Source organism: Ranitomeya variabilis, chromosome 7 (genome assembly GCF_051348905.1).
Source record: "Ranitomeya variabilis isolate aRanVar5 chromosome 7, aRanVar5.hap1, whole genome shotgun sequence".
Classification (NCBI taxonomy): domain Eukaryota; kingdom Metazoa; phylum Chordata; class Amphibia; order Anura; family Dendrobatidae; genus Ranitomeya; species Ranitomeya variabilis.
The window spans coordinates 209,833,717-209,858,493 of record NC_135238.1 but is presented as its reverse complement, the minus strand read 5'-3'; the positions used below and the strand labels follow the sequence as shown (position 1 = coordinate 209,858,493).

The 24,777-nt window shown below is 41.7% G+C and overlaps 1 protein-coding gene across 1 annotated transcript in view; it reads left to right on the top strand.

Annotated features, from left to right (window-relative positions):
- LOC143784502 (sodium channel protein type 2 subunit alpha-like) overlaps positions 1-24,777 on the top strand; it is a 227,062-nt gene that overhangs the window by 98,107 nt on the left and 104,178 nt on the right. Inside the window, exons 10-14 of the mRNA XM_077272803.1 lie at positions 1,112-1,318; positions 3,146-3,280; positions 5,533-5,817; positions 13,046-13,178; positions 24,206-24,447. Coding sequence (XP_077128918.1) covers positions 1,112-1,318; positions 3,146-3,280; positions 5,533-5,817; positions 13,046-13,178; positions 24,206-24,447 — 1,002 coding nt within the window. The remainder of the gene's footprint in view (positions 1-1,111; positions 1,319-3,145; positions 3,281-5,532; positions 5,818-13,045; positions 13,179-24,205; positions 24,448-24,777) is intronic.

The following is a 24,777-nucleotide window of genomic DNA, read 5'->3' as shown; positions in this document are numbered from 1 at the left end:
TGATTTACAGTAGCAGTAGTGAGCATGCAGAAAATATCCACAGCGTAAATTGAGAAGCACAGTGGATTTCAAATCTGTATCTCAGTTTATCCTGTGGACTTCAGGGTGTATTGTGTTTCACTCTTAGCCATGCAATGTGGCTTAGGACACTATTATTTTCGATATTATAGAGCTCCCCCCAAAAAACCTAACCCTCAAATGGAGTCCAAAGTCTCCATTTCCATAGACTATGGCTTCATCAGAGGAAAGTTGGAGCCCATGCTCTATGGGTTTTAGGTGTTACCCCCGATGAATTCAATAATGTGTGTCCGAAACGTGATGAGAACATAACCTTGACTGCACCATTTTCACAATACTATTTTCAGAGTTATTTACCACTGAGGATTTCTCTGTGTCATTTTTCCTGTGAGAGGTCTGCAGCAAAAATCCTATGTGGGAACGTAACCATAAAAAACACGCTTTAAGGCAGATCTAAGATAGGTGATATGATGGGTCTGGATGTTTTGGTAATGATCCAACAGCCCTGATACCTTTTCAATAAAGTGAAAAGGGAATTGACTGTCCACTTTTCCCGAACCTCAGTAAAAAAAAGAGTATGAATACTGTAGAGCAATGGTGGTGTAAATCTTTACCGCTCAAACCAAAGGAGAAGGGACATCGACTACAGTGCAAAAAAATCATATTTATAATTTACCCAGAGAATAAGTGTTAAATGTTTACAACTGAAATGCCTCATTATAAAGGTTATCCAATCTCACATTTTGTGTACAAGCAGCTGATAATCACGGGAAGTAAGTCAAGAAGTAATATTTACATTACCAATCCCTTGCCGATCACTAGGTGGTGTTTTTCTGGTTCTTTGATCGTTTCTTTTCTTTCGGCTCCATCACTGTTGAATCAACACAAACGGTGACCATTGCAGCCATTCATTTGCTCTAGCCCTGACCATGCTGGTGTCAACAAATCACTTTTACAGCCGCCATTTACATGTTGATGCACCACTTTTTCCGTAAAGACTGTTGGGAAAACTTTGACAAGGGAACAGCAGGAAATTGGTACAGTACATCACAAAATTGCTATCCTTATACCAATGCTTTCTATTTTTCTACAGACTCTACGTGCTTCTGGAAAAACCTACATGATCTTTTTTGTGCTGGTGATATTCCTTGGCTCTTTCTATTTGGTAAATTTGATTTTGGCTGTGGTTGCCATGGCTTATGAAGAACAAAATCAGGCAACTTTACAAGAAGCTCAGCAGAAATCTGAGGAATTTAAGAAAATGATGGAGACTCTGAAAAAACAACAAGAGGACGCTCAGGTAACTTGTAGAGCACCAGCTGCCAAACTATATACAGTAAAAAAAGACATTGACTGCAGATCTTCTGTAATTAAGCGATTTTTTTTCACAAATGAGCATAATGTTCTTAGTTAACATTTTGATCAAACTGTATAAACCCACTGCACTTCATAGTGACTTATTTTTAAGTGGATCCTTCCTCTATTAGATGAAGTATTTAACACAAAAATGCCCAGTTTGAAAGTAGGGGACAAGAGAACTCACCATTCATGAATAACACTACATGTGGAGGAGAAGATAAAGCCACCACTAACCGAGTATAATCCAGATAAAAATATATATTTTATTAGATTATAAATTAAAAAATGAAGCTAAAAGTCTGCTACATCCCAAAATACAGGGGCCAAGGTTACATATAGTGCCAAGTGATTAATCCACAATCAGATACAAGTAATACAATAAATCAATAATGAATAATACAAGAAATTAATAAAAATATGAAAGGATGAATAACATAGGTGCCATGTGTCAGCATACTTACAGTGAGTCGCTGCGCACTCTCAATGTGAATGAATAAGTTAAATCATAATGAGACAGGAGCCTGTCATACAAATAGATGAAAGTTATAAGGTTGAGGCACTTACACAAATAAAGCTATGGTCCACACCACCCACGTATGCAGCACAACAGCAACAATGGCTGTCGCACAACAATAACACAAACTTTTTAATTCCCAGAATAATTCACCATATAAGGTACTGTAAATCAAGAGATAAAAAATGATGGGGTGAAATGATAAAAAATCTAATTCTATCATTTGTGCATAGGTTTTATTTTTATGGTGTTCACTGTGCGGCTCAAAAATACCTGGAAATCCTATTCTCTGGGTTAGTACGATTTACAGATGTGGCAATTGAATTTTCTTTATTTAGAAAATCAGAAAAAGGAGGAGACCAAAAAAAGGAAAGGGTGGTGGTGATGAAGTGTAAGCGGGGGTCCCTACTCTGTCTAACCACAAAGGTTGTGCGGTTGCTATTGACCGTGGCATCTAAGCAGCAGATTGCAGCTATCAGAGCTGGCTCTGATTACTGCACCTATAGGTAGGCTGTATAACAGCTCAACATGTGAAATACAATTTGGTCACATGACAGATAGGGGTAAATTGAAATAGATGTGAACTTTGGATTCTTCAATGTGGACATCCCCTCAAAGAGATTTTTGACCATATAAAAGCACAAGGCCAATGACTGTAAGCCTCAGATGACGTCATTATAATTTAAATGAGAAGATACGCCCAGCTGCTGCAGGACTTCTTATTTAAGAGTAAGGGTTGGGGTTTCTGCCCCTCACTGATAAATATAAACTTCCTTACTCTTCCCCAAAGGAAGGTTTGCGTCAGCTGAGGTCTATATTATGAGTTTCTACAGCAAAGCTCCAGGTTGTACAATCAGTGGTTATAGCACAAGAGAAAGAACCACCAGCAAAAACAAAATGTGACAGACTGCTTTTTTAAAAAAAATTATTACCATTTATTTGGTGCCTCTAATTTCTGCATGTTTGTCAAGTCTTGATATTAGAATGTAGAACAGAAAGCTGCTACATAAATTCTCTCTCTGGGGAACTTAATAGGTCTGTACATTACACAGACAGGCTGTTAATTTTATTAGGAAACATGTAATGCAATATTTCTCCTGCGGTGACGCTGCAGGAAAATGGTATACTTGCTGCCAGATTTCCCCAGGAAGCGTGATACACCGAGGGCACCTTCTATCAAAGAGGGTTGATCCATAACAGGCAACCCTTTAATCATGCAAGGTTTATCTTTTTAATTCCCACTTCTCACTTTAGGCTGCAGCAGAAGCACCGACAGACACAGAAGGAAGTGAAGATGGTGACCTGGATGATCTGTCTGGCAGCTCGTCTACATTATCAAATAAGCATGACAAAGAGAGAATGAATCCCGGTCAGCCCAAAGAAATGCAGGTAGACCGTTATAATTGATCCATTATACATGTTATACAGTTCTTGCAAAAGGCAACCAGTGGAATTTAATGATGCTTAAACTAGGAACTATTGATTATCTATATGGTAATTATGATATTGGTAGGGGTCTGACCCCCTGAACTCCCCTCCCAAATATATATCCCCAGTGGCCAGATGTACTATAATCTAAGAGGGTGGAATATAGCAGCCCTATACATTGTTTAGTGGCCACTGCCGAATTCTGCACTTTATCTACCATTCCCTTGGAGATAAACCGCAATACTCTGCAGTGACCACAAAGCAATGTATATTCCACCCCATACATAGCTCCTATACGGCCGCCGCTAGAGCAGTTTTCAGGTGATCGGTGGACGCCCACCAATATCATATTAATGGCCTATCCTAACCAATACAAAGATTGTAGTCAGATCAATAGTATACAAAAGCAGCCATTTGAGTACAAGAGAACCTACACAGCTAGTAATAGGCTGTGTTCTTCTTTAGCAATAAGCAGTGTTTGTGCTCTTCTGAGTAACAGGCTGTGTTCTTTTGTAGTATAGGCTGTTATCATTAATAATCTGTATTATTCTGTGGTAATAGACTGTTTTTCTTTAGGTATAGGCTGTGTTCTTCTGTAATACACTGTGTTCTTCTGTAGCAACAAGTAATGTTCTGAATAACCGGCTGTGTTCTTTTGTAGTATAGGCTGTGTTCTTCAGTAATAATCTGTGTTCTTCTGTGGTAATAGACTGTTCTTCTTTAGGTATAGGCTGTGTTCTTCTGTAATACACTGTGTTCTTCTGTAGCAACAAGCAGTGTTCTGAGTAACAGGTTGTGTTCTTTTGTAGTATAGGCTGTGTTCTTCAGTAATAATCTATGTTCTTCTGTGGTAATAGACTGTTCTTCTTTAGGTATAGGCTGTGTTCTTCTGTAATACACTGTGTTCTTCTGTAGCAACAAGCAGTGTTCTGAGTAACAGGCTGTGTTCTTTTGTAGTATAGGCTGTGTTCTTCAGTAATAATCTGTGTTCTTCTGTGGTAATAGACTGTTCTTCTTTAGGTATAGGCTGTGTTCTTCTGTAATACACTGTGTTCTTCTGTAGCAGCAAGCAGTGTTCTGAGTAACAGGCTGTGTTCTTTTGTAATATAGGCTGTGTTCTTCTGTAATACACAGTGATTTTCTGTAACAATAAGCGGTGTTCTTCTGATTAACAGGCTGTGTTCTTCTGTGGTAAAAGACTGTGTTCATTTTTAGTTACAGGCTGTGTTCTTCAGTAATACAGTGTTCTTCTGTAGCAATAAGCGGTGTTCTTCTGAGTAACAGGCTGTGTTCTTCTGTACTAAGAGGCTGTGCTCTTATGTATAATAAACTGTGTTCTTCTTTAGTAATAAACCAAGTTCTTCTGATTACCAAGTCATGATCTTCTGTAGTATTTGACTTTGTCATTTTGAAAACTGACCTGACCACCCATACTAAGTCTCTTTCCTCCCTCAATATCATAGAGTAAGTACTTTTTTGGTTTCCTGTTTGGTGCCATCACACTCATAAGATCCGTCCTGTTTGTCCACTATATGGTACCTATCTACAATAGAAGCCACATCCCCAGATAATCAACTTCACACCAATTCCATAACTTAGCTTTCAATTACAATATAACCCAGAGACCACCAAAGAAGTTTGTTGATCATAATTAGTCAAAATTGAAGAAATTTCCTGAGTTTTTTTAAAATTGCCCCTTAGCTCAATATTTGTGCAGACAACAAACTGTAAGGCTATGTTCAAACGTTGCATTTTTTTGTGTTTTTTTTAGTTCAAATTCCAGCTGCGTTTTACAGTACCAGCAAAGTCTATGAGATTTCAGAAATACCATGCATACAGCTTGTTTTTTTGTCCTCAGTATTTTGTGCAATACCTTGGTTTTTGCAATATGCAGCATGTCACGTCTTTCAGCATTTTTTCATGTACTAAACTTTATCAGCCTGCACAAGAGACAAATGCACTCTGACAAAAACACAGGTAAAAAAAATACACAGCAAAAATGCAGTAAAAAGCAGCAAAAATGCAACAAAAACTAAGCAAACCCTCCTTTTTTGAAACAAGTTTTTTACTGCCAAAAGAGCAGGTGTTGCCTGTGGAAAAAAAAACCCCATCAACAACGCAACGTGTGAACAGAGTCTGATAAATCACAATTCAGTTTTCATGCCATTTCTCAACGATGCCTCAATATAATTCTTTGTGGTTATTTTTTGCAGACGCGGTCAAGCATTCATATTAGCAGTGGTTTTAGCTTCAGATATCATGTGAAGGATGGAGGATCAGAGAATGACTTTGCTGATGATGAACACAGCACGTTTGAAGATAATGACAGCAGAAGGGACCTTTCTCTGCCTTTGCCTGCAAGACGAGATCGGCTAAATAGCAACCTTAGCCAGACCAGTCCCTCTATCAGAAATGGTAAAATGCACAGCACTGTGGACTGTAACGGAGTGGTTTCATTGGTCAGTGGTTCATATGCACGTGCAGAACTTCTTCCAGAGGTAACAGTGTGGAATAAGAATCTAAGACGAAAAATATTTTAAATATACAAGGGGTAGTGGCGGGATTACTTTAAAGCTAACATTTTGATGATTTGCACTTTTTCACTTGACAAAATGGATCGCAACTTGTCGCCCATAGAATGCAAAGGAAGAAACCCATTTGCATCCGATATTCGGATCGCACTTAGCCACGCAAATCAATGAGTCCATCCTGAATATCAGACTGCACTTGGATGACATCCGAGTGCGGTTCAATATTCTTGGACTGACAAGAATGGCGAGGACGAAGAAATTTTCACATGTTCATCTGATCCAGGCAGGATTTGCCAATGGCAGTGCCAGATCAATAGGGCAATACTTTTTCTTGTTATTTTAAACTATTTTGAGTGTCTTTACAAGAAAAATCCCTAGTCACAAAATTTCTTTAGTGCTGTTTTTTTCATTACATTTTTGTAATTTCTTTTCATAAGACCCCTCGATAGATCAATTGAAATATTTTCCGAGTCATTTTATCAATTACTTAGAAAATCATACAGTACAAGACAGGAAATCTGAGGTGAAACAGACGTCAAACTACCCATAAGTGTCTTATTTTAAGGATTGTGTGGGCGCTTTGTTATTTGAGCTGAACCACTAGGGAATGTACAGTTCAAAGAAAAAAATGACTTTCAAAGGTGCGTACAATCCCCTGTGTAGCATTTTCCTCCCCGTTAATCCTGCTGCAATTATGAGCGATGTACCAATATAAATGTGTCAGATTTACAATAGTCAAGATCTTTTATAATTAGTGAGCCGGTGGATGTATAAAAGGGCCTGATTTCTTAAAGTACCAGAAACATTATGGGGGGAATTACGGTATGAATGCTAGATGCTAAATATAAGGCTGAGTTATTCACTTTGCAACCAGGGCTTAAATTTGTATACAGGTCCTTCTCAAAAAATTAGCATATAGTGTTAAATTTCATTATTTACCATAATGTAATGATTACAATTAAACTTTCATATATTATAGATTCATTATCCACCAACTGAAATTTGTCAGGTCTTTTATTGTTTTAATACTGATGATTTTGGCATACAACTCCTGATAACCCAAAAAACCTGTCTCAATAAATTAGCATATTTCACCCGTCCAATCAAATAAAAGTGTTTTATAATAACAAACAAAAAAACAATCAAATAATAATGTTCAGTTATGCACTCAATACTTGGTCGGGAATCCTTTGCAGAAATGACTGCTTCAATGCGGCGTGGCATGGAGGCAATCAGCCTGTGACACTGCTGAGATGTTATGGAGGCCCAGGATGCTTCAATAGCGGCCTTAAGCTCATCCAGAGTGTTGGGTCTTGCGTCTCTCAACTTTCTCTTCACAATATCCCACAGATTCTCTATGGGGTTCAGGTCAGGAGAGTTGGCAGGCCAATTGAGCACAGTAATACCATGGTCAGTAAACCATTTACCAGTGGTTTTGGCACTGTGAGCAGGTGCCAGGTCGTGCTGAAAAATGAAATCTTCATCTCCATAAAGCATTTCAGCCGATGGAAGCATGAAGTGCTCCAAAATCTCCTGATAGCTAGCTGCATTGACCCTGCCCTTGATGAAACACAGTGGACCAACACCAGCAGCTGACATGGCACCCCACACCATCACTGACTGTGGGTACTTGACACTGGACTTCAGGCATTTTGGCATTTCCTTCTCCCCAGTCTTCCTCCAGACTCTGGCACCTTGATTTCCGAATGACATGCAAAATTTGCTTTCATCAGAAAAAAGTACTTGGGACCACTTAGCAACAGTCCAGTGCTGCTTCTCTGTAGCCCAGGTCAGGCGCTTCTGCCGCTGTTTATGGTTCAAAAGTGGCTTTACCTGGGGAATGCGGCACCTGTAGCCCATTTCCTGCACACGCCTGTGCACGGTGGCTCTGGATGTTTCCACACCAAACTCAGTCCACTGCTTCCTCAGGTTCCCCAAGGTCTGGAATCGGTCCTTCTCCACAATCTTCCTCAGGGTCCGGTCACCTCTTCTCGTTGTACAGCGTTTTCTGCCACATTGTTTCCTTCCAACAGACTTACCATTGAGGTGCCTTGATACAGCACTCTGGGAACAGCCTATTTGTTGAGAAATTTCTTTCTGGGTCTTACCCTCTTGCTTGAGGGTGTCAATGATGGCCTTCTTGACATCTGTCAGGTCGCTAGTCTTACCCATGATGGGGGTTTTGAGTAATGAACCAGGCAGGGAGTTTTTAAAAGCCTCAGGTATCTTTTGCATGTGTTTAGAGTTAATTAGTTGATTCAGAAGATTAGGGTAATAGGTCGTTTAGAGAACCTTTTCTTGATATGCTAATTTATTGAGACAGGTTTTTTGGGTTATCAGGAGTTGTAGGCCAAAATCATCAGTATTAAAACAATAAAAGACCTGACAAATTTCAGTTGGTGGATAATGAATCTATAATATATGAAAGTTTAATTGTAATCATTACATTATGGTAAATAATGAAATTTAACACTATATGCTAATTTTTTGAGAAGGACCTGTATATGCAGTGAAGTCAGGGGTGGACTAAGCATTCAGGGGTTAAGGTAGTGCTCAGGTTCATGACACAGGGCCACAGTGTTCCTAAGAGAATTCTTAAAGGATTTGTCTACTTTACAAAAATGAACTTTAGATATATTCTTGATAAGGTTATATAATTCTTACTGATACAGTTTTATTTCCCAAGCTGCCTCAATCTTCCAATATTAATATGGTGTCAGGTCCAGGCAGCTGAACTTCTTGTCCATTTTAGAGGTCTGGCTGATTAGGTTAGTACAGTAGCTATGCCAGCACGCATTTCTTTCATTGCATTGGCCGTGAGAGAGAAGGGGGCTGGTTTAGCTATTGAGATTAGCAGTCAGCCGTCACAGCGCTTGACATAGGGCACCTTTAAAGAATTTACAAAAATGCAACACATATATCTATCTATCTATCTATCTCTCTATCTATCTATCTATCTATCTATCTATCTATCTATCTATCTATCTATCTTTATAGATAGATAGACAGTGGGGAAAATAAATATTTTATTACACTGCCAATTTTGCAAGTTTTCCCACCTACAAAGAATGGAAAGGTCCGTAATTTTTATAGTATGTGCACTTCCACTGTGAGAGACAAAATCTTCTTTAAAAAATCCATAAAATCACATTGTGTGATTTTTTATGTAATTAAATTGCAATTTATTGCATGAAATAAGTATTTGATACAATAGAAAATCAGAGCTTAATATTTGATACAGAAACCTTTATTTGCAGAGAACAGACGTTTCCTTTAGTTCTTGACCATGTTTGCACACATTGCAGCAGGGATATTCGCCAACTCCTCCATACAGATATGCTCCAGATCTTTCAGGTCGCTGGGCAACATTGAGTTTCAGCTCCCTGCAAAGATTTTGTATCGGGCTCAGGTCTGGAGACTGGCTAGGCCACTCCAGGACCTTGAAAATCCTTCTCACGTAGCCACACCTTAGTTGCCCTGGCTGTGTGTTTTGGGTCATTGTCATGCTGGAAGACCCAGCCATGACCCATCTTCAATGCTCTTTCTGAGGGAAGGAGGTTGTTGGTCAAAATCTGGCGAAACATGACCCCATCCATTCTCCCTTTAATACAGTGCAGTTGTCCTGTCCCCTTTGCAGAAAATCACCCCCAAAGTATGATGTTTCCCCCTGCATGTTTCACGGTTGGGTTGGTGTTCTTGGGGCTGTACTCATCCTTCTTCCTTCAAAGACAGCAAGTGAAGTTGACACCAAAAAGTTCAATTTTGGTCCCATCTGACCACATGACCTTCTCCTCTGCCTCCTCTGGATCATTTAGTTGGTCACTGGCGAACTTTTAGAAAAGCCTGGACATGTGCTGACATGAGCAGGGGGATCTTGCGTGCCCTGCAGGATTTTAATTCATGACAGCGTAGTGTATTACTAACAGTAATGTTTGAGAATGTGGTCCTAGCTCTCTTCAGGTCATTGACTAGGTCCTCCCATGTAGCTCTGGGGTGTAATCTTGCATGGAGCCTCAGACCGAGGAAGACTGACAGTCATCTTGTGTTTCTTCCATTTTCTAACAATTGTCCCAACAGTTGTTGTCTTCTCGCCAGGCTGCTTGCCTGTTGTCCTGTATCCCACCCCAGTCTTGTGCAGGAAAACTTGCAAAATCAGCAGTGTATCAAATACTTATTTTCTCCACTGTAGATGCACACACATTTATATATATTAATATATACATTTTCTTTCTTTACATAGTGCACCTTAAAAAGATAATATATAATTGAATATTTAAATGTATGTGTGGGAGCATATATATATATATATATATATATATATATATATATATATATATATATTACTCTATTCTATTTATTTTTGGGGGTATCCTATACATAAATTTGACTTGCAACTATTTAGCATTTTATTAGTTATGCAGATTATTGTAATGTCACTGCATTGTTACTGTTTTGCTCCTCGTAGTGTAAAGTTCTTTTTCTTCCTGAACACTACAAATTGCAACCTGTTTTCACATTCCCTAATAGCTCAGTGCATTAGGTTGATTCTTAAGCAAAAGATCATTGGTTCAAATTGAGGAGCAGCTACAAAGAAGATTTCCCCAAAAAAGAGAAGCATCATCATTCACTCATCGATAGTGGTCTCTCAGCCAAGAAATTTGCCAAATTGCATCATGTGAGTGGCAGGGCAGTTGAAAGAATATGAAATGAAGTTCGTCCATCCATTCAAAAGTCAAGAGGTGGACGTCCAGGCAAAACATGGAGTCAACAAGTCGGCTTATCACAATGTATATCAGTTCTGGCACGACAAACACAGCAATGGAGTTGGCTCGTATGCTTCATAATAGTGAGATCACAGACGTCCATGTGACACACATTACACAAGGCTGCAATGGTGGCCCGAAAAAAGGTGAAGAAGCCATGACTTCAATATCATGATATGAAGTGCTGCCTCGAGTTTGCAAAAAAAGTTTAAAAAGTGGATAGTAGAAGATTGGAAATGTGGGATTTGTAGCAATTATTCGAAAGTCAGTAAACTAGGCTCTGATGGGTACAAATGGGTCTGAAACAAACAAGGGAAAATGTGGATAACAGATTGAGAAATTGAAGGCACTGTGAAGTTTGGTGGAGAAAGCCTGATGATATGGGGTAGTTTAACAGCCAGAGGCGTTAGATACTTGACCAGGATCGATGGTGGCCTCAATTCTGATCTACATGTGAGAATCTTACAAGATGAGTTACTTCGTATACTTGAGTACTATGGGTATAAAAAGGACAACATAATGTTCCAGGAGGACAATGACCAGAAGCATATGGTGAGATTGGTAAACAATGACGTAGAGGTGCTGGATTGGCCTCCACAGTCCCCAGATTTCAACCTAATCAAACACTTGTGGGTAGATTTGAAGAAAAAACTGTATACTTACAATAGTGATTCGACCAGTACGCACCAACTTTGGGAACATTTAGAAGAGACTTGGGATAAGATTTTGGTCAAGGCATAATTGAATCTGATCGAGAGGATGCCCAGAAGAATTCAGGCAGTGTTGAAAGCCAAAGGTAGATTAACAAAATACCGTATATACTCGAGTATAAGCCGAGATTTTCAGCCCATTTTTTAAGGCTGAAAGTGCCCCTCTCAGCTTATACTCGAGTCATTGTCCCAGGGGGGTCGACGGGGGGAGGGGGAGTGGCGGCTGTGACATACTCACCTGCTCTCGGCGCGGTCCCTGAAAGTCCCTGGTTCTCTGGGCGCTGACAGCTTCTTCCAGCGTTGAGCGGTCACGTGGTACCGCTCATTACAGTAATGAATATGGACCCGACTCCACTCCCATAGGGGTGGAGCCGCATATTCATTATTGTAATGAGCGGTAATGGTGACCTCTCAACACAGTAAGAAGCTGTCAGCGCCCAGAGAACCAGGGATGTGCAGGGACCGCGTCGGGAGCAGGTGAGTATAATGGGGAGGGGGAGCACTGCGCAATATTCACCTCTCCTCCTTCTGGGTGCCGCTCTGTCTTCCGCGTCCTCCGCAGTGACGCTCAGGTCAGAGGTCAGTGGTTAGTCCGCGCCCTCTGCCTGAAAGTCAGTGCAGAGGACGCGGAAGACACAGCGGCACCGGAACAAGGACAGGTGACTATAGCAAGTGCCGGGGGCCTGAGCGAGAGAGGTGAGTATGTCATTTTTTTTTTATCGCAGCAACAGCATATGGGGCAAATGTGTCTATGGAGCATCTTATGGGGCCATAATCAGCATTTGTGGAGCACTATATGGGGCAAATATCTTTATGGAGCATTTTATGGGGCCATAATCAGCATTTGTGCAGCATTATATGGGGCAAATGTCTGTATGGAGCATCTTATGGGGCCATAATCAGCATTTGTGCAGCATTGTATGGGGCAAATGTCTGTATGGAGTGTCTTGTGGGGCCATAATCAACGTTTGTGCAGCATTATATTGGGCAAATGTCTCTGTGGAGCATCTTATGGGGCCCTTATTAGCCTTTATGCAGTACTGTATGGGGCAAATGTGTCTATGGATCATCTTATGGGGCCATTATTAACCTTTGTGCAGCATTATATGGGGCATATTTTAATATGGAGCATCTTATGGGGCCTATCATGAACTGTGTGGAGCATTATATGGGGCTCCTGATTCAATATTGATATTCAAAAACACTTAACCTACTGATATCTCAATTAATTTTACTTTTATTGGTATCTATTTTTATTTTTGAAATTTACCGGTAGCTGCTGCATTTCCCACCCTAGGCTTATACTCGAGTCATTAAGTTTTCCCATTTTTATGTGGCAAAATTAGGGGGGTCGGCTTATTCTTGGGTCGGCTTATACTCGAGTATACACGGCAATAAAAATTTGGATTTTTAGGAGTAAAACAATAACAATGCAGTGACATGACAAGAATCTGCATAACTAATCATATGCTAAATAGTTACAAGTCAAATCTACAGTATCTTACTGAGCCTCAGCCGCTCCATTCACAACATTTCCCTGGTCAACCGCCTGTCTCTGTTTTTCATCTTCTGTACTTTAAACCTGTAGCAACCATAAGAAAGAAAATGTGTAGGAAAACGTTGAGGTTTTCAGGATCTGTGCTTCTCAAAAGATTGCTAATATTTCTGTGTTTTAAACATGTTTAAAGTCTTCTTCATCACCTTTCTGCTGATGGTTTCTAGGGCACTACAACAGAAACAGAGGTAAATAAAAGAAGACCAAGCTCATACAAAATCTCAGTGGATATGATGGAAAATCTATCTAACAGACAAAGGGCTCAAAGTATTGCTACAGTTTTAACAACTACAATGGAAGGTAGGGCATAGCTTCTTCCATTTTCAGTTATAGACTCTGACATTTTGCTATGTTTTAGTTTTATCTAAAAAAGTTCCAGTGCCTTGTGTATAAAAAGTTGTCTGTAGAAGCCAGTTAGATAATGACGTGTATTAGTGGAACTCACTTTACCATCCTTGGAATATATAAGGGCAAGAAACAAGTTCAAGGACTTAAATATTGATGGAGGTCTGACACTTGGCCCCCAACTGCAAATCCCAACCCCAATCAGCTGCTTACAAGCTCGTATACAGTAAACCGTATACAGAGCCACTGTTTATCTCCAGCCACCAAAGAATCTGTGAGCAGCTGATTGGTTCGGAGTGCCACCTGTCAAACTCCCACTAATCTGAAAGTGATGTTGTATCTAAAGGATTGGGCAACCTTTGTTACTGGGCCAAATTTTTTAAATCTGACCAGTGTCAGTTTGGGAGGTAATAACTCTGGAACGCTTCAACATATCCTAATGATTTAGAGAATGTTTTTTCATGACACATTGTACTTTATGATAATGGTAAATTTATGTTCATATTTTCTTCATTTACTTATGGAAATATCAGAAATTTTACATTTTTTTTTTTTTAAATTAGCAATTTTTGAACTTTGAATGATTATCCCTTTAATCCAGTCATACCAGACAAAAACATTAGTAAATAACATTTCCCTCATGTTGGCTTTACATCAGCACCATTTGTAAAATGTTATTTTATTTTGTTAGCATTTTAAGAGGTTTAAAAACGTAGCTGTAATTTTTCATTTTTTCAAGCAAATTCACAAAACTTATTTTTTTAGGGAGCTATTAAATTATGAAGTGACTGGGGAAGTCCTATATAATTTATACCCTCAAAAGTGATGCCATTTTAAAAACAGCACCCCTCAACATATTACAGATTGCTTTTAGGTAGTTTATTAACCCTTCAGGTGCTCTTCAGGAATTAATGCAAAGTGGCATAACAGAAATGAAGAAATTTATTTTTACCATTGAAATGTTGATACCCTCTGAACAGGCGACAGCAGACTTTAAGGCCATTATTTGGCCATGAATTGCCATGGCAAACATCAGGACCACGTGATGAAGGTCTTAGGCTTCTTTCAGACTTCCGTCGTTTGGCCAACGTCGCAATGCATCGCTTTGGAGAAAAAACGCATCCTGCAAAGTTGCCCGGAGGATGCGTTTTTTCTCCATAGACTTGCATTAGCGACACATTGCGACGTATGGCCATACTTTGCATGCGTCGTCCACTGGATGCGTCGGGTTTTGGCAGACCGTCTTCTAGGAAAAACGTTCAAGGGAACGTTTTTCCGTACGACGTATCCAATGTTGCACACGATCTTTCCTGCTCGGCAACACAGACGGAAATGTGAAATCAAACACTTCCATCTGTACGTTGCACCGACGCCTGCGTGACGGCCCCGTACCGACGGAAGTGTGAAAGAAGCCTTAGGATGCCGATAAGGTTAAAAAGGGAGCCCCCACACACTGTTAACCATCTAGATGCTGTAGTCATTATTGACAGCAGCATTTAAGGGCCTAAACGATTATGGATGGTACCATCACTGATCGTGGCTGATGCAGCAAGTTGTCAGCTATAGCGTGCATCCAACTGCTGCTGGATTGTCACCCGTCAAAGGATGCCATTCTCTTACATCTCAGGTTAGTATAAAGACAAATTGGTGGTCACTAAAGGGCTAAAAAAACATGATGACAATTATTTTATACCGCTTTTAAGTAGTAATATTATAATCATATAGGAATGTTGTTTTCCTTGATAAAGTAAAAGAATTTGAAAAAAACCTACATTTTTGTTTATGTGCTACTTTGGTGAAATTGTTACATAACTTCCCTATTGTAATTATAGTCTTCAGTGTCATGGTTCCCAATGGCAAGGGAACGTAAGAAACATATAAATAACGAACGAGCTCTCGGGTGATGGAAACTCGAGTTGACCGTGAGCTAAATCTACCACACAACTAATAGTAGCCAGGGAGCATACCTACGGCTTCCTAAATGCCACGCGCCAGCCGGAGGACTAACTAAGCCTGGTAGAGGAAGAAACAGACCTGGCTTACCTCTAGGGAAATACCCCAAAAGATGATAGCAGCCCCCCACATGTAATAACGGTGAAATAAGAGGAAAAGACATACACAGTATGAAAGTAGATTTAGCAAAGAGAGGTCCACTTACTAGATAGCAGAAGGATACAAAAGAGGACTTCACGGTCAACTGAAAACCCTTTCAAAAAACCATCCTGAAATTACTTTAAGACTCCTGTGTCAACTCATGACACAGGAGTGGCAATTTCAGCCCGCAAGAGCTTCCAGCTACAGAGAATTACAAAAACTGCAAACTGGACTAAAGATACAAAACAAAAGGACAAGGTCCACTTAGCTGATCAGCAGACTAGTAGCAGGAACATGCAACCGAAGGCTCTGGTTACAATGATGACCGGCAAGGAAATGACTGGAGAGCAAGGCTGAATAGGAAACTCCCAAACGCTGATGGAAGCAGGTGAACAGAAGCAGCAAAGTGCAAACAAGTCACCAGTACCACCAGCAACCACCAGGGGAGCCCAAAAAGCGGATACACAACACTTCAGGTATATTTTAGCTGTATTTCCTCATTTACATATTAGAATTACTTTGGACGGTCATAAAAAACATTTCTGGAGGCTCCACTACTAATTCATAGATGCTCATAGTTTTACATGATACTGGTAATTAAACAGATTCTGATCACAGACGTCTATTCGGCATGAGACCGCAGGTATACAAATTGCATTCTTGCCCCATCCCCGGCACCATACCTATGGTTTTTGTTTCCTGAACAAGTGGGCTACACTTAGAAACGTGTAGAAATATATATAAAAAAACTTTCTTTTACATTATTTCTGGCATTTGATGTTTCTTCAACACCTGGCAGCGCAGGTAAAGACCACAAACTTTCCATTTGTTGCAATGAGTAGGATAAGACTGTTATGACCCCAATGGCAGAGGGTCTCAGAAATAAATTCTAAGTCTGCAAACACAAAAAACCAGCTCATAGGGCAGTGGTAACTGGGCTGACCGTATATCTAATCCTAGCACCACAAATAGCAGCAGCCGGGGAACGTGCCTACGTTGGTTCTAGACGTCTCGCGCCAGCCGGAGAACTAACTAACCCTAGAAGGGAAAAGATAGACCTTTCTTGCCTCCAGAGAAAAGACCCCAAAAGTTGGATACAAGCCCCCAACAAATAATAACGGTGAGGTAAGAAGAAAAGACAAACGTAAGAATGAACTAGGTATTTAGCAAAGAGAGGCCCACTGACTAATAGCAGAATATAGTAAGATGACTTATACGGTCAGCAAAAATCCTATCAAAATTTCCACGCTGGATATTCAAGAACCCCCGAACCGTCTAACGGCCCGGGGGGAGAATACCAGCCCCCTAGAGCTTCCAGCAAAATCAGGAATCACATTTAGTACAAGCTGGACAAAAAATAATAGCAATACAAATAACCAAAAAACAAGGAAGCAGGACTTAGCTTAATTATGCACGAACCAGGACCAGCAGACAGGAGCAAACAGAAAGAACTGATTACAACGATGCCAGGCACCAGACTGAGAATTCAGGAAGTTCATATAGCAACATCCCTGGACTAACGACCCAGGTGGGTGCCAAACTGAGGAAAGACAATCCCAGAGTCATATCACTAGTGACCACAAGAGGGAGCCAAAAAAGTCTAATTCACAACAGTATCCCCCCTTTAAGGAGGGGTCACCGAACCCTCACCAAGACCACCAGGGCGATCAGGATGAGCAGCGTGAAAGGCACGAACTAAATCGGCCGCATGCACATCAGAGGCAACCACCCAGGAATTATCCTCCTGACCATAGCCCTTCCACTTGACCAGATACTGAATCCTCCGCCTGGAGAGACGAGAATCCAAGATCTTCTCCACCACGTACTCCAACTCGCCCTCAACCAACACCGGAGCAGGAGGCTCAACAGAAGGGACCACAGGTACAAGGTACCGCCGCAACAAAGACCTATGGAACACGTTGTGAATGGCAAACGACACCGGAAGATCCAAGCGAAAGGACACAGGATTAAGGATTTCCAATATCTTGTAAGGACCGATGAAGCGAGGCTTAAATTTAGGAGAGGAGACCTTCATAGGAACAAATCGAGAAGACAGCCATACCAAATCCCCAACACGAAGTCGGGGACCCACACCGCGGCGGCGGTTGGCAAAACGCTGAGCCTTCTCCTGTGACAACTTTAAGTTGTCCACCACATGATTCCAAATCTGCTGCAACCTATCCACCACAGAATCTACCCCAGGACAGTCAGAAGGCTCCACATGTCCTGAGGAAAAACGAGGATGGAAACCAGAGTTGCAGAAAAATGGCGAAACCAAAGTAGCGGAACTAGCCCGATTATTAAGGGCAAACTCAGCCAACGGCAAGAAGGTCACCCAATCATCCTGATCTGCAGAAACAAAACACCTCAAATATGCCTCCAGAGTCTGATTAGTTTGCTCCGTTTGTCCATTAGTCTGAGGATGAAAGGCAGATGAAAACGACAAGTCAATGCCCATCTTAGCACAAAAGGATCGCCAGAACCTGGAAACAAACTGGGATCCTCTGTCAGACACGATATTCTCAGGAATGCCGTGTAAACGAACCACATTCTGAAAGAACAGAGGAACCAGATTGGAAGAGGAAGGCAGCTTAGGCAAAGATACCAAATGGACCATCTTGGAAAAGTGATCACATACCACCCAGATGACAGACATGCCCTGAGACACCAGAAGATCTGAAATGAAATCCATGGAAATGTGTGTCCAAGGCCTCTTCGGGACAGGCAAGGGCAAGAGCAACCCGCTGGCACGAGAACAGCAAGGCTTAGCTCGAGCACAAGTCCCACAGGACTGCACAAATGACCGCACATCCCATGACAAGGAAGGCCACCAAAAGGACCTAGCCACCAAATCTCTGGTGCCAAAAATTCCCGGATGCCCTGCCAACACCGAGGAATGAACCTCGGAAATGACTCTGCTGGTCCACTTATCAGAAACAAACAGTCTGTCAGGTGGACAAGAGTCAGGTCTACCAGCCTGAAATCTCTGCAACACACGTCGCAAATCCGGAGAAATGGCTGACAAGATTACTCCCTCTTTAAGAATACCAACTGGTTCAGCGACTCCAGGAGAGTCAGGCACAAAGCTCCTTGAAAGAGCATCAGCCTTCACATTCTTTGAACCTGGTAAATACGAGACCACAAAGTCAAAACGGGAGAAAAACAATGACCAACGGGCCTGTCTAGGATTCAGGCGTTTAGCAGACTCGAGATACATTAGATTTTTGTGATCAGTCAAGACCACCACACGATAATTAGCACCCTCGAGCCAATGACGCCACTCCTCAAATGCCCACTTCATGGCCAGCAACTTCCGATTGCCAACATCATAATTCCGCTCAGCAGGCGAAAACTTCCTAGAGAAAAAAGCACATGGTCTCATTACAGAGCAACCAGGGCCTCTCTGCGACAAAACGGCCCCTGCCCCAATCTCAGAAGCATCCACTTCAACCTGAAAGGGAAGTGAGACATCAGGCTGGCACAAAACAGGCGCTGAAGTAAACCGGCGCTTCAACTCTTGGAAAGCTTCCACGGCTGCAGGAGCCCAGTTAGCAACATCAGAACCTTTCTTGGTCATATCTGTCAAAGGTTTAACAATGCTAGAAAAATTAGCGATAAAACGACGGTAGAAGTTAGCAAAACCCAAGAACTTCTGAAGACTCTTAACTGACGTGGGCTGAGTCCAATCATGAATAGCTCGGACCTTGACTGGGTCCATCTCCACCGCAGAGGGGGAAAAAATAAAACCCAAAAAGGGAACCTTCTGTACTCCAAAGAGACACTTTGAGCCCTTAACAAACAAAGCATTCTCACGCAAAACCTGAAACACCATCCTGACCTGCTCTACATGCGAGTCCCAATCATCAGAAAAAACCAGAATATCATCCAGATAAACAATCATAAATTTATCCAGATACTTCCGGAAAATATCATGCATAAAGGACTGAAACACTGAAGGAGCATTAGAGAGCCCAAAAGGCATCACCAAGTACTCAAAATGACCTTCGGGCGTATTAAATGCAGTTTTCCATTCATCTCCTTGCTTAATGCGCACAAGGTTGTACGCACCACGAAGATCTATTTTGGTGAACCACTTGGCACCTTTAATCCGGGCAAACAAGTCCGACAACAGAGGCAAAGGATACTGAAATTTAACAGTGATTTTATTCAGAAGCCGATAGTCAATACAAGGTCTCAAAGATCCGTCTTTCTTGGCCACAAAAAAGAATCCAGCACCAAGAGGGGAAGAGGATGGATGGATATGCCCCTTCTCCAGAGATTCCTTGATATACGAACGCATTGCGGTATGCTCAGGTACAGACAGATTAAATAGTCTTCCCTTAGGAAATTTACTGCCTGGAATCAAATCTATAGCACAGTCACAGTCCCTATGAGGAGGCAGAGCACTGGACCTGGACTCGCTGAATACATCCTGAAAATCAGACAAATACTCAGGAACTTCCGAAGGAGTAGAGGAAGCAATAGACACCGGCGGGGAATCACCATGAATTCCCTGACAGCCCCAACTTGACACAGACATTGCCTTCCAATCCAAGACTGGATTATGGGTCTGTAACCATGGCAGCCCCAAAACGACCAAATCATGCATTTTATGCAGAACAAGAAAACGAATCACCTCCCGATGTTCAGGAGTCATGCACATGGTTACCTGTGTCCAAAACTGCGGTTTATTTTCCGCCAATGGCGTAGCATCAATACCTCTAAGAGGGATAGGATTTACCAACGGCTCAAGAACAAAACCACAGCGCTTGGCAAATGACAGATCCATAAGACTCAGGGCAGCACCTGAATCCACAAACGCCATAACAGGGTAGGAAGACAATGAGCAAATTAAAGTCACAGACAAAATAAATTTAGGTTGCAAATTACCAATGGCGACAGGACTAACAACCCTTGTTAGGCGTTTAGAGCATGCTGATATAACATGTGTAGAATCACCACAGTAAAAACACAACCCATTCTGACGTCTATGATTTTTCCGTTCATTTCTAGTCTGAATTCTACCACATTGCATTAAATCAGGTGTTTGTTCAGACAACACCACAAGAGGATTAGCGGCTTTGCGCTCCCGCAAACGCCGGTCAATTTGAATAGCCAGCGCCATGGAATCATTCAGACTTGTAGGAATGGAGAAACCCACCATCACATTCTTAATGGCTTCAGAAAGGCCATTTCTGAAATTTGCGGCCAGAGCACACTCATTCCACTGAGTAAGCACGGACCATTTCCAAAATTTTTGGCAATACACTTCAGCTTCATCCTGGCCCTGAGAAATAGCCAGCAAGGCTTTTTCTGCCTGAATTTCAAGATTGGGTTCCTCGTAAAGCAATCCGAGTGCCAGAAAAAACGCATCAATATTTGCCAATGCCGGATCTCCTGGCGCTAGCGAGAAGGCCCAATCCTGAGGGTCGCCCCGTAAGAAAGAGATAACAATTTTTACTTGCTGAGCTGAGTCTCCAGATGAACGGGGTCTCAGAGATAGAAACAATTTACAATTATTCCTGAAATTCCTAAACTTAAATCGGTCTCCAGAGAACAGTTCAGGAATAGGTATTTTAGGTTCAGACATAGGACTACTGGTAACAAAATCTTGTATGCCCTGCACACGAGCAGCAAGCTGGTCCACACTTGTAATCAAGGTCTGGACATTCATGTCTGTAGCAAGCTCAAGCCACTCAAAGGTAAAGGGGAGGAAGAAAGAAAAAAAAAAAAAAACTCAGAATTTCCTTTCTTATAATCCCACTTCTGCAATGCATTAAACATTCAACTTTGGCCTGGCATACTGTTATGACCCCAATGGCAGAGGGTCTCAGAAATAAATTCTAAGTCTGCAAACACAAAAAACCAGCTCATAGGGCAGTGGTAACTGGGCTGACCGTATATCTAATCCTAGCACCACAAATAGCAGCAGCCGGGGAACGTGCCTACGTTGGTTCTAGACGTCTCGCGCCAGCCGGAGAACTAACTAACCCTAGAAGGGAAAAGATAGACCTTTCTTGCCTCCAGAGAAAAGACCCCAAAAGTTGGATACAAGCCCCCAACAAATAATAACGGTGAGGTAAGAAGAAAAGACAAACGTAAGAATGAACTAGGTATTTAGCAAAGAGAGGCCCACTGACTAATAGCAGAATATAGTAAGATGACTTATACGGTCAGCAAAAACCCTATCAAAATTTCCACGCTGGATATTCAAGAACCCCCGAACCGTCTAACGGCCCGGGGGGAGAATACCAGCCCCCTAGAGCTTCCAGCAAAATCAGGAATCACATTTAGTACAAGCTGGACAAAAAATAATAGCAATACAAATAACCAAAAAACAGGGAAGCAGGACTTAGCTTAATTATGCACGAACCAGGACCAGCAGACAGGAGCAAACAGAAAGAACTGATTACAACGATGCCAGGCACCAGACTGAGAATTCAGGAAGTTCATATAGCAACACCCCTGGACTAACGACCCAGGTGGGTGCCAAACTGAGGAAAGACAATCCCAGAGTCATATCACTAGTGACCACAAGAGGGAGCCAAAAAAGTCTAATTCACAACATAAGACATAGTTAAGTTTTAGAACTAGCCCAGAGAGGGAGGAGATTTGGAGGGCCTAGCTTGCAGGTAGATCAGACATTTGGTCTGAGTTGTCAGAAAGGCCGCATGCAATGTGCAATGTTTCTGCTGTGTGATAACCCAAGACCAGGGGGTTCCTACCTTGTCCCTAATGCTAGAGGTGTCCTAGCTACCCCTTCTCTCCAGGTTACTTCTGATGGTTTAAATGCTGGGGCCTCGTACCTTGCTGTACTCCTGAAATAGCCCTTATCTGTCCCCTCCCAGGGATGTGGGGGATAATATTGTATGTAAATACATAAAGCAGACAAACAAGGAAGGATGTACAGGGATAAATTAAAAAATCAATCATACAAAATATGCACTCACAGACAACAAAGGGAAACACCAAAGGAATTAGGAAGGTAAATAAAATAGTCTCAGAGCAACTCTTCTTTAAACGCCTCTACCTCATACTGAATCCTCCACCAGGAAGTACAAGACTTAACACTGGCAATCCAGATTGCTAGAGCAGAGGCTATGTAGGAGAGGGCAGTGGCTGATGCTGCACAGCTGACAACTTCCAAGAAGGAAGCTACAGAAACTCAAAGCTGAGCAGTTTAACTACTGCACTGCTGAAAGAAACCAGCACCATTTAATAAGAGGGAGAAATGCTTCTATTCAATGCTTGAGCATGTGAACTCAGACACTGTAGTATTCTGGCTCCTCTCTGTCATGGCAAACCCATTACATAATGGGTGTTTTGTGGCAAGAGCGAAAGAAGATCAGGACAGAGATAGCATGATCTTGAGGAACAGATTGAGACAGAGAGAGTTACAGAGATGCAGAGAGAATCACAGTGTCAGCTCTGAGGACTGACCAGGGCGCAGAGTGACCAAGTGAGAAAGGTCCGGAGAAGGTACGCCTAGCAGCAAAGCCCAGATTAGCTTACAGCTCTTAAAGGTAACAGGCCTGGACGGAATAGAATGTGAGACAAACGGAGTGTCCTTGTCGGGAGTTCCCTTAGTATCAGAGAGCTTGAAGCTCAGTTAAGCCATATTGGCAAATCCTCACCTTTATGAGAAGATTCCGATACAGAACCAAGGGAAGAGGAAATGACTTTCACGGCCTGTACTGTAGTGTTAAGCTGGGTTGTGGTGAAGGAAATGAGACCAGTGGAGGCTGGAATGTGTGAGGCCGGGAAAGTAATGAGACTGTGTATTGAGATGGTCTGTATTAATGAAGAAACTGCGAGAACTTGTGTACCCACTATTTTGTGTACATAATTGCCATGCTATGGCTGTTTAGTAAAGCTTCACTTGTTAAGAGCTTGTGGTCTCCTTTCATGAACTGGTTAACATTTGGTTCTGGCAAACCAACATCATCGGTTATATGCAGCCTGCATTTGTGTACCACCCCTACGACACAAGTAATCACATCCAGCCAGGACCTTCATCTTCATGGCGCAACAGACGAGTACTTCACCTACAGCTACTGACCCCGCACCTCGTTACATTACTCCAAAGTGTTTTTTTTTTATAAACTGTTTATTTTTGTGCCATTTTTCCCACAAAACAGTATGATTACCCAACAGAGTCCCACAGAACAGGATTATGACTCCCCACTGTCCCACAAAACACTGTGATGGCCCCTAGTGTCCCAACAGACAGTATTATTGCCCCATACAGCCCCAAAAGCAGTATACAGGCCCACACACAGCCCCACAAAATATTATGATGGCCCCTACAGTCTTCCACTCAGCATAATAGCCTCCACACAGTATAATGGCTCCCACACAGCCTACTATATAGTATGATCTCCACCACATACAGTTGATGGGATCCAAAAGATTCCTTATGATGTTCCCACATCCCCCTACACACAGCCCCATACAAAACCATTGATAAAGTAAAAAGAAAGAAGAAAACTACTCACCTGTCTCTGTTCGTACAGTGGGTGCGATGTAGTAACATTAGAGCTCAGATCTCAGGAAGAATTACATCATTACAAAAATTGCATAACAGGGGACTGGTGGGTCCCTGTTCCATCATTGTATTCAGCTTCATCTACATCAAGGATGCAGATGCCATTGAAATTGTAACAAGGGGAAGGTGGGGAAGGGTCGGTGCCTACATTGACATTGGGCAACCTTGAAACATGGACCCCATAGTGGCCATATGATATGCATTATGCCCCTGTAAGTGATACATTTATTATACTTGCTGTGAGACAAATTCACATGACAAGCAAAATTGGAAAAAAAGTGGATCTGAAATATTTATAAAATCGAAGTTCAAAAAAATAAAATGTAATCTGTTATACTTTTAGAACTTGAAGAATCAAGACAAAAGAAGTGTTCTCCACATTGGTACAAATTTGCTAAATGCATTTTAATCTGGGACTGCTGTGATCTGTGGCTGAGGTTTAAAGACACTGTGAAGATCATTATAATGGATCCATTTGCAGATCTCATTATCACAATCTGCATTGTTCTCAACACTATATTCATGTCCATGGAGCATGCCAACATGTCATCAGATTTCGTAGGTGTTCTTTCTGTCGGAAATCAGGTGCGTTGACATTTTTGCTTGGTGCTAAAATAGCATAAGGTCAGCAATAAAAAAAAATATAAAATGAAACTCAAGATGTTCATGTACAGTGGTTACAAAATGTCTACACACCCTTGTTAAAATGTCTTCCATAGTTTATTAGCCACCAGGGACTGAGCCACATGGGAGATTAGTCATACAGGCGGGTCCGCGGCGGCTTCTCCCCATCCCACCTGTGGGCGATTAAGCTTAAGTCTTCTCTGAAACACAATTAAACATACAATGCCTTGCAAAAGTATTCACCCCCTTGGATTTTTACCTATTTGGTTACATTACAACCTGTGTTTAAAT